This window comes from Eutrigla gurnardus, assembly GCF_963514095.1.
Source record: "Eutrigla gurnardus genome assembly, chromosome: 4".
In the NCBI taxonomy this organism is placed as follows: Eukaryota; Metazoa; Chordata; class Actinopteri; order Perciformes; family Triglidae; genus Eutrigla; species Eutrigla gurnardus.
Window position 1 is genome coordinate 26911009 of NC_139918.1, and position 10889 is coordinate 26921897.

The 10889-nt window shown below is 43.1% G+C and overlaps 1 protein-coding gene across 9 annotated transcripts; it reads right to left on the reverse strand.

The window, feature by feature from the left end:
- Positions 1-798: 798 nt before the first annotated feature.
- On the reverse strand, positions 799-10667 carry ss18 (SS18 subunit of BAF chromatin remodeling complex). Of its 9 annotated transcripts, none has more exons than XM_084008769.1 (11): positions 10514-10667; positions 9950-10026; positions 9772-9856; positions 8512-8668; positions 7047-7277; positions 6718-6888; positions 6309-6386; positions 5341-5427; positions 3715-3845; positions 3218-3280; positions 799-2486 (listed from the first exon to the last, which is right to left on the reverse strand). In XM_084008769.1, exons 1-10 carry the CDS (start codon positions 10580-10582, stop codon positions 3263-3265), a joined length of 1104 nt encoding a protein of 367 aa, XP_083864895.1. In that variant the 5' UTR covers positions 10583-10667; the 3' UTR covers positions 799-2486; positions 3218-3262. The 9 variants fall into 9 exon arrangements, 8 of the variants coding, with proteins under 8 accessions (XP_083864895.1, XP_083864892.1, XP_083864894.1 ...); XM_084008766.1 differs by having other exon boundaries at positions 5305-5427; XM_084008768.1 differs by lacking the exon at positions 3218-3280.
- Positions 10668-10889: the final 222 nt, after the last annotated feature.

The following is a 10889-nucleotide window of genomic DNA, read 5'->3' on the forward strand; positions in this document are numbered from 1 at the left end:
ATCCTCTCCCCCCCCACCCCCCATCCCTCCCCAACGGCCCCAGACTCAGTCACAGGAGGAGTGACTTTGTCCGACCCCAATACCGTCTGCGAGAGCGCAGCTGAGGGCAGCAGCTGCCAGGGAGGACTGGTGGGGGAGCGCCCAAAACGCCAGCTCTGCCAAGCAAAGGGGCCGGTGGGGGGGCGGGGCGGGTGAGGGGGGGGGGGGGGGAGGGAGCCCCAGTGGCAGCTGGGAAGGGTGGGGCGGCCAGCTGTGGAGCAGCAGGACGGTGGGGTTGACTGGGAGATGCCACTAAAAAAACCTGAGCAGGGATACACAAGTGAACATACAAATTTTATACGTATGGCACACTCCAAAAAAAAAAAAAAGTTCACACTTCCTTGTTGTCGCCGCACACACACACACTCACACACACCAAGCCAAGCAGCAGCCGTGGCCCTCTTTAACACCCAACACCACTCTCCCATCACGTGCTTCGGCCACACATCTGGCGCACCATCTGTATCACTCCCCCAATGTGACAGGTAGTCCCTCTCCCTCTCTGGAGGGAGCAGAAGGGGGGAGAGAGGGAGAGAGAGGGGGACAACGGAAGGTAATTTTGGGTGTAAATGTGCTCTGGACCTCTCTGGATACATCTGGACAAAGCAGACCTGCCGCTGAGTGGTGCGGGGTCATTATCAGGCGGGAGGCCGATTACCAGATAGCGGATGAAGACGAAACAATTCTATCAAACTGTCACGATGGATCACGTCTTATTATTATTATTTATTAACAGCGATAAATCACACCAAGGCCAAATATATTAAAGATTCTTCCAATTTATTTTAATGTACAGTTATACATTGCCATGACACATATGTGACCACGTGGATGATTGGGGTTGGGGGGTGCAGAATGCCAAATATTAAAACAGCCATATAAACAATATCAGGGAGGACAGTGAACTCCTCTTCTTTACGCCGCTGTACATGTGGGATCAATAAAGTATGCACCATAAAACAGATATCAAGCCAGTGATATAAAAACTGCACAACCAGTCTTTTTTTTTTTTTAAACTGTGAAATTAAGGAAAAACCATTTGAGAACATTATTTTCACATCTTATGTTACATATTTGACAGTAACAATCTTTATTATTCACACACGCACACACACATACAAAACACTAATTGAATGACATCAACTTAGACGTTTATTCAAAGGGAAAAAGGGGATTCCAGCATCGTCAAGACTAACAAAAAAAACAAGGTACTTATGAGAAATATTTATAATACCAAAGTGAGATCTTTCCCATTCACCAATATGCAGTCGACGGACGAGACTGAGGTGCTCGTAGAGAGGAGAGGGAAAAAAGGCTCCGGAGAGCATTGACTTACACTTTGCAGTGGCATCTGCTACATATCACCTCGTTGGTACATTTGTCAAAGAAAAGGCCAGTGGCCATTATTCTGTCATGTGGTAAAAAAAAAAAGAAAAGAAAAAAGAATAATCTATGCACGACTAAAATTTGATGTACGTTTTTTTTTCTTCTTCACAGACTTAAATACACAGCTTAACACAGAATACAGCAATTGTTTCATGTGTTTTCAGATATGATGCTCATATTTGTCCTTCAAGGAATTTCCATGCATGTCAATGAATGTTCCATTATAGCAAAAAAAAAAAAAAAAAATCATTCAGTGCTCATGTCACTGACGCAGCAGATCCAATTGAATAGTTTTACAATTCAAGACAACAAAAAAATAAAAAATGTGCTGGATGGGTTCGTCGTTAAAAAAAACAACACATTGACACATACACTTCATGAAATAAACAACACGGCTTTAGTACTAGATTCCAATGTCTTATACAAAGTTAGCTTGATCTAAAAAGCATAAAATATATTTTTACATCATCACATACATCAAGACACGTACCATGGCCTAGCGGGAAGTTCGTCTGGTGCATTATTTCATCTCCGAGCCCCCACACGTCTCCCTAGTGCTGGCATTATTGCTTCTTATGAACAAGGAGCTGAAGGATAGAGAAACAATGCACCACCAGTAGATTGAAACTGTACATTTAAAACCATCTCTGATGGAAAAAAAAAGAAAAGAAAAAAATTCTTAGCACGTTTCACAATCTGCAATGCTAAAGGATAAGGCAGTTCCCACTTTTAAGGCATTGCTGCTTTGAGACGTACTGGACCAGAGGGTGAGTCGTGGACTTCGACATGATCGGGGTCAATGTACATGATAAACAGAATACATTTCATAGGCGAGGATATGAGAGAGAGACAGAGAGACAGAGAGAGGGGGTAAACGTATCTTGTATTTTTTTGAGTGTGGTAAGTTTGAGTGTTCTTGTCTGAGAGGGATCTCAGCGAGCTACAACCATCATTTCGGTCTGCTTAGCAGTTGACCAAGAGGTCAAAGCTCAGCGAGACCAGAGCAGAGCTGTGTGGGTTGCTGTGACCGTCTCTCATTGCTGGTAATTTCCATACTGGCCCTGTGGGGAGAAAATGTGACAGAGACGCGTAAGTGACGACCTCGAATAAACAAAACAATAATAAAAAAATAAAAAAAAGATATTCACAAATCTCAAAAGGATGCAAACGAACATCTGTGGTTTCAACCGTAACGTAATGCAAACCATGATTTATGGCTGCCGTTGCTGGTATTGACCAGCAGGTGGCAGCATGGCCTCACAACTTGAGAGCTCTAAAGTCTAACTTTATACCTCAGGTTTCAGCAGCAACATGGCTGAGGACTCAGGATATTCCTTATTAAATAGCAGACACTTGTAACAGTAGCACCTGATGCATTTCTAAAAACAGGGGTCGAAGTAGGTGTTTAGCGTTGATGCAAAAAAAAATACAGCGGACACACATTTTGGAAACCAATTAGAACATTTGACTTCAACGGCGTGTATAAAGTGTTATGGTAAAGCACAAGTCATCCAAAGCAGAGTGTTGTAAATTGCAGAGATTAGGGACACAGCCAAAGGACTAAAACGTTTGGCTGTCTCACTGCAGACTAAGCATGCTGTGTTTCTGGACCTCATAATTTACAATTACAAATCGACCCCTGGTTAATAACAAAAGAAAATAGTATAAGAAAAAGAGGAAAGATGGAAGAAAGATAAAAAGATAAGAGACAGAAGAAATAAAACAAATGCAAATTAAGACTAGGAGGTCAAACGTCTAGATAGGACGTTGAGGTCTTCACAGCAACCATTACCTTTGCTTCTTACAGAGCTAGTCAGGGGTTCAAATCCCCGGGTCTTTATTTCCTCATGTGCCCCTGAATATTCAAAGATAAAGATATCAAAGTGTAGCTGTGGTCCCCACATAAGACCACAGGATATATACAGGGCAACAAATAGATCTCCCTTTTAAACACTAAAGCAGTCTGCATCAAGTTTAAGGAAGAATCCTCGCACAGCCCTCATATCTCACTGAACTGATAACGAGCCGAGATATACGACTACCACTCAAATACACAGGTCAAAGACAATAGTAAACACATACACACTCTTCTGGCAGGAACAGATTTAACCCAATACAATGACAGCATGCAAAACACTACCTTTTAATATTTACCTTCTAACTTCACTCACATTAGTCTACAAAAAAAGTATATATACACGACTACAATCTAGCAAGAAACATAATAAACGGGACAAACTAGGGTTGATTCAAGTCGCCGTGACTGTCGGGCGTTGCTGGTATACTCACCTGGTCATAGCCGTAAGGGCGCTGCTGCTGGGCCTGTGGGGGTCCGGGCTGAGGAGGGCGATAGCCCCCGTACTGCTGCCCCTGCCCCTGAGGATAGTTAGGATACTGTCCTGGGGCACTTTGGGAAGGACCTATGGCAAAAGATTGAGAACTCAATTTAAAACTTCTGTATGTTTGGAGGAGGAAACTTGAAACATCAACAACAAGCAATGCAACTTTCGGTCTTATCGGCAGCTTGGAGAGAGAGATCGGGCAACTCAAGTTTGGACTCAAACAAAAGGACAGCAGTGTGAAAACAGCCCATGTTTTGCTCATTAACTATTTCTGGTTCCTACTTGTTATTCTGAGAACTCCAGGGAATCCCTGTTAGTTTACCATCACTAATGGGCTGCAGTAAAAAAAAGAACTGATGGATGATAAAGACAGGACGGTGGATATGTCAGACCCATTTGTTTGGGCTGCCTCCGTGTCTGACTCGGTAATGAATGAGAGTGAGTGAGTCGAGGTTGGTGGTTCCCTAATGCAAGGAGACATCAAGGAGATTCTGTTGGTCTTCATTAGGAGGAGCAGGCTTCATTATATAAAAACAACACACAAAAAAAGGGAGAAAAATATCACTTCATCAGCCCCCGTACGCTGTAGCCATCTACGCAGGTGCTGTGGAGAACCACGCGAAGCCCGACTGTGGCTCAAGTCAAATGAGGCCCACGCAGCATCGTTAGGAGCTCGTAATGCCTGATGCTGTTGAGCATAACCTTGTGAGGGCCTGCGAGAGAAGCTGTGTGTGTGTGTGTGTGTGTGCCAGATGGATCTCACCTCACAGCCTCTGCCTCTCCACTAGCTCATTACCAACATGAGCTCTGGCTCAGACAGAGGGTGAGTGATGGAAAGTTCAGATGAAAAATGGGATCAAGAATAGAAAAAAAAAAAGACCAAAAGAGCTGCAGGAGCCTAAGTGCTTAGTTTGCACGTGGAACTTTTTTTAAAAAGCATCCGTTACCTTATATTCATTTAAAATCCTGAGGTCACACGCTCATTGTGTTAATTAGAAAATATAAATACGGAGTAGCGTCAATTAAGTGCTCTAACTTACTTTTTTCGATTCAGATTTATTCGTACATTAGTTTGGCTTTGGCCTAACCCACACCTATTCATTAACACGTATACAATTAACACATTCAAGGAGTTCAAAATGGTTTGGCTGGCAGTCAACACACACTTTGCCCAACGTCTGTACCCCCGTCAGCCAAATCTCCTCTCCCACCGCCTCACAACGGTGTGTCATATCAAACTGAAGCACCAGGAGAAATACTGATGCGGTGCCAGCCACCACTATACTGATTAAATTTCTCCTCCACCCAGCTTCAATCCCCCAACCGTTCATTAAGGTGGTTCTTTAATTCCGTGCTCCTTGGTGATGTCTTGACATGCGTTTGGCACAGCTACGTTTCCAAGGGGCAGTAACCACCGACTCACTCAGGAAGAATTATTATTCAACAGTTTAAAAATAAAAATAAAAGGGAGGTGGGGGGAGCCAAGGAGAGGGGATAGCACCTCCTGCAGGACAAACGTGTGAGATGGGGAACTCACCGTAACCTTGCTGCTGTGGTGGGTAGCCCTGCTGACCCGGGTACTGCTGCTGAGGAGGGTAGCCCTGCTGCTGGGGGGGGCCTTGCTGGTATGCTTCCTGCTGTTGGCCATACTGGGCATTACCTTCAAGGGGCAACAGCAGGCAGTGTGAGAAACATGCTAACAAGTACAGCTCAACAGCTAAGGAGACAGGTAACGCTTTGTGAGCCAGCCGTGTTTTAAAGAACTTTATTTACTTCCCAAGAAAAAAAGGGAAGAAAAAAAGAAAAGCACTCGTGTTTGAAAGGGTCAAGAGGAAAATAGTGTAGTCAGTAGAGGGGGGAGAAAAAAACAAACAAATGTTAATTGGACAAAGAAAGAAGTTTGTTTTTTATTGTGAATCTGTTAATGTAATAATACCACCCGTTAGCACACCATCACGAGGACAATGCAGCGGTGGCATATTCCTCAAAAATAATTGGTGGTTTAGAGGTCACTCTGCATATCAGTGTGCACAAAAACCGTGCATCGCCGAGGACTGGCAGTCTGCTTCACATGCTGGCAAAGAGGCGATGTGAATACTCGACTCCAGACATACAAACAGGAAGCCTGTCACGGAGTTATAAAAGTATCCGGTGGCATTTGTTTTGTTTATTATACGGGAATCTGAAGGATTAACTTTGTCCATTGAAGACTCACACAAAACTCTTTCCCTGACTTTTCTTTCACACCAACGGGTGGAGCATCAGCCACGATTAGGGGGGGGGGAGGGGTGCTAACTTATCCATGGACTGCAGCACCTTGTGCAATAAGGGGCACTCTCGCATGTGTTTCCTCAAAATTAAGAGGCCAGATTTTTTTTGTCTTTGATAGAGCCCAAAGTCACTTTGATTTCCCAGAAAATAATGAAGAAACTGAAATATTGTTTTTTTTTGTCACAGTCTCTTTGCATCATTTGTGTTTTAACACAACTCCTGGGCTTATTTTCTGTTGGTATTCTCCAAGTGACTGGAGGGTTCTCCTACCTTCTGAGGCTGCCTGTCCTGCGTGACTGTACTGGTCTCCATAGTAGTCTTCCTGCCCTGGGTACTGCTGAGGGGGTCCTACATACACATACACACAACATACACACAAGTAGATTCAAGGTGTTGTTGGATCGGTTGTGTGAGGGGAAGAGTGGAGAGGATGGATTCCTTGCCCGCTAGTTCTTGTTAGAAAGCTGTCTTTTTTTTTTGGTCACGTGACTAATTTTTTTATAATTGGAGGATGTTTATATTACAAGTTTAGGCATGAAGATTTCTGGGAGCTGCAGAAGTGGAAATAGAGGAAATTGAGAAAAACAAGAGTAAGAAATGCAGGAGGGCGGGTTAGGGGGAGAAGAAAGACCAACACTCACAACTTGCACACTTCACAGACACGCCCTGAGGGGTATACCTTGCTGTGGGGGTCTGTAGGGCGGCATAGGCCTCTGCCCCATGACATGGTTCCCTTGGTTGACCTGGCCCATCATGCCCATCGGGTTCTGTTGTCCTTGGTAGTGCTGTCCACCACCACCAGGTGGCATGTTATACTGCTGAGCCGGAGGCTGCTGGTGCATCATGGGGCCTGTGGTACACCAACAAAGAGTTGACTACAAGCAGCATATCGGTTATCAAATGCAGGCGAATCATGAGCAACAAGCACCAAAAAAAAGGCAGATAATAAGGCACCGGAAATCAATAAAAAACCAAGTGGAAACTAACGGATGAAGGTTTTCTTGTTACCTTGACTGGGCTGCATGTTCATGTTTGGCCGAGGCCCATAGTTTCCCATGGGCTGGCCTTGGGTCATGTTCATTTGGCTCTGAGCTGGTATGCCCTGGGAAGGCGGGACGGTGTGATTGTAACCACCCATGGAGCCATGGCTGCTGGGGGGCATATTCATAGAGCCACTGGGCATGTTTGGGGGCTGGTTGGGGCCTGGACCGGGACCTTGCATGGGCATGTGATTAGGCCCTGGGAAGCAACAGCAGAGATGATTCATGAGAAATCACATAAGCTGCTTAAAGCTAATGTTAGCAAGTTAAAGAGGTCATAACTCCCTGTATTATATCTATTTTATATTGCTGTGAAAACATATCCCTCAAACAACTGTATGTATTCAAGTTTCACACCAAAAAATAAAAAAATGAAGATCCCATTTGAAAACACCATGAAAAAATAAAAAAGTAGAATTTACCTTTGCCCCAATACTATGTTTTACAGAATGGAGCTTGAACACATCATAATGCAACTCAAGGGAACCTCTGTTGACGTTAGTTACAAAGTGTAGTTACACTACACATGTGCAGTAATAGTTGGGCAGGATGTAGTGATCGGGTAGCGAGTGGTGTGAGGATGTGGTTCCTGCGTCGCGTGGCTTCTTTACAACAGAAGTTGGCACGTGAAAAATAAGATCAATTACCTCGCATACAAATGCGAGGTTTGGAGTTCACACCTGCACCTCTATAGTATTTAAAGCTGATCCATCCACATAAAGCCAGTGAGTCTTTGTATTTAAATATAGATGGATTTGACAAAGTCAACACTTTGTGTGTAGCACATATCAACAATGCAACTGCCTTCACCACTACAGTTTCAATCACGTGACAAACGAGCTGATCAGAGAACACCGAGATTCCCGCCTGTTCAATGAAAATGGTTTTCGAGGGAAAAGAATCTCGGAAAGGAGGGCACCTCTTTGGTGGTACAAGGGTTGTGCCTACTCTCGAGTCACATAATTCGCCAGACATGTTTCTGATCTGACCAGGGAATATCATGGCCCAGCGGACCATCATATTGTTATAAAAGTAGTAGAAATCAAGGAAAAAGCATCGCATGGAATAGTACAGCTAAAGTGAACACTGACATACCAGTGGAACAGAAACGCTTACATTTTTGGTACAGCGATCAGTGCCTTTTGTTTCTTTCCAGAACAAAATGAAATCAACACAATTTGCAAACAATAAACATACAGCAAAATCAAACCGTGATACTCAAAAGAGGAGAGGATAAACCATGATCAAACGAATGAAAAGTCCAAGACCACCAATGCTGGCAGATGGGTGACGTCATCCTTCAGCAGTAGTGCGACCTCCCTCACAGTTCTGTGGTGTTGCTAGGCAACCCAAGTGAGACAGGGACTGAGGGAGAAGAAGGGGAAAGAAGAGAGAAAGACAAGGGAGATGGTGGTGGTGGGGGGGTCACTTACCAGGCATCTGTCCATTCATCTGGTTCTGCATGTGTGGGGCTGGAGGGCCACCGCTGACCATACCCTCAGAGGGCATGTTGTGACCGTGAGGAGGCTGAGGGGGGGGTCCACTTTGGTTCATCCCACCAGGGCCCATGGGCATGTTTTGAGTGGGCGGCTACAGGCATACAACAGAGACGGACAAACATCAGCTGGCAAGAAACACATCTGAGCCACTCGGGAGAGATAAAACTCAAGAAGAAGAAAAAAAGCAGATAATAGGCAAGATCTTGGTACAAAATATAATAATCAAGTATAATTGATGTATCTTAATTAATCAAGGATGCCAGCTGCTGCTTTAAATATATGTGATGACACTATTTCATAGTGTAATTATTTGCACAACCAGCGGACAATATTTTGCACATTTCTGCACAAAACTACTACTACAGACACATAGTTAATATTCTTTATGGTATCGTTTTCATATTTTGTTAATATGTTCTATGCTCTATATGTGTCTCTTGACATCTGTAGTAGTTGCTTTTATTTTCTCTTACTATGTTTACCGTTACGCACCAATAGATCAAACGTATTCCTTGTTTGTTAAAACATACTTTCGGATGCCGATATCGATATATATATATTTTTTTAACAAACGCAAGGGCAAAGAACAAATTCATACCGGTGGTGCATCCACATTATACATTATAATATCTAGGATAGATCAACAGGTAAAGCTGACACCATGAGGAGTACTCCAGTGGATCGGGCATTTCAATCTACTACTTATAGGTCAAGCTCCAAAAAATTATAAATTCTACAATTTCAATAACCTTATAATAATAATAATAATAATAATAATAATAATAATAATAATAAGGTATTATAACACTGCTTCACGCTTAGTTCTTCTTTATGACAAGCAATCCCTTTAAATAGAAGATTTAGACACAATTCGGCTTTTTTTTTTTTTAAACCAGAAGCTTTTATAGATTTGCACTTAAACTATTCAGACGTATTTTTTGGTGTGAGTTATATAAAATTTGAAATGACACATTAGTCAGTCTATAAGTGCAACAATACAGTGCCTTGGTAAATATAATACTGTGCTCTTTGTTCAGGATCCTTATTTAAATGAGGTTTCGTATGTATTGTTTATGTGACTTGCCTGAATCATCACCTACATAACGTGTACTGCTAAAACATCACCTTATGATGCAGATAGGTCAAAGTGTTATTATATGCACAATTCACTCAACAAAAAGGACCAATACTCACAGCAGGGAGGAGAGACTGCATGTTCTGATTGGAGTCTGCTATCGTGGCCAGGTACACTAGATTTCTGTGCAGCATCTGTTGATACCTGGGCAGGTAGGAGAGGAGTCGTGTGAATGCAACGTTATGGTTCAGTTAACATGCATGTACAGTGCAGACAGGAGGGGTTTCCATGACTTACTGTGAACACTCTGCCGTTTTGCCTTTACTTTGGAAGTCCATTATACACTGGATCAGCTGGTTGTTTTCGTCAAGTAACTGTAACATCAAATATGCAGAGATTTATCTCACGTGCTTACGTTACGCGTGATAATACACAGTAGTGAGTATATTTAATTATGGGTATCCTTTTGTTTTCTGGTGCCGTAATTTAATAAAACAATAGGTGGAGGATGGGTGCGTTTTTTTGTGTGAAATGCGTTTCTAAGCTAACAAAAGACAGCGCCTTGCTAGCTAACGTTAGCCGTGCTCCCGCTAACAAAACGACAGGGCCCCCTCCGATTCATTGAAAATGTATTTTATTACGTTAATCCGTTAAATCGACTTCAGTCCCATCGCCTACGCGTGGCGTCCTGACTCCAGAGAGTTTCATATTCACCGCGCTTTGACCCCTGCAAAATGTGTTCACGATCTATTCAGACTCGGATGGGGGGGCGCCGCTACATGGGGTTAGCTCAACGGCTAGCTAACGTCCGATAACCGTTGCCTCCATTCGGAGACGCGCTAAAAAAAAAAGATGAATTACCTTTTGTATTCCGGCGGGTGTTATATCACCCTTCCCACGTTGCCTGTGAGGTGCAAACGCCACCGACATGGTGATATACTATGAAATAAAAGTGAACGAGAGCATACAATTCAAAAGAAGCTAACACACTTAACAAATCGGCAGATCCAACAGTTCAGAAAAGGATTTCAATTTCGTAATGCAGTGGTCCGTTTAGAGGGGGTGGAGAGCGTACAGCAGATTTGAAAATACAGTGATGGTTATTAATTTAATCGTCTACATGACGGTATGTGATGTTGAAATCTATATTTCATATGCTGTAATATTTTAATACATGTATTTCTGTAGTTGAGCGCTAATAAATTGGCTTCACTGGAAATCAGATTCCCCTATTTTC

Coding starts and splice junctions, on each gene's coding strand:
- ss18 (XM_084008764.1), bottom strand. CDS start 10,582: ATGTCGGTGGCGTTTGCACCTCACAGGCAACGTGGGAAGGGTGATATA. Junction 9,857..9,949: donor AAAACGGCAGAGTGTTCACA/GTAAGTCATGGA, acceptor CTACCTGCCCAG/GTATCAACAGATGCTGCACA. Junction 6,387..6,717: donor CTACAGACCCCCACAGCAAG/GTATACCCCTCA, acceptor ATGTGTATGTAG/GACCCCCTCAGCAGTACCCA.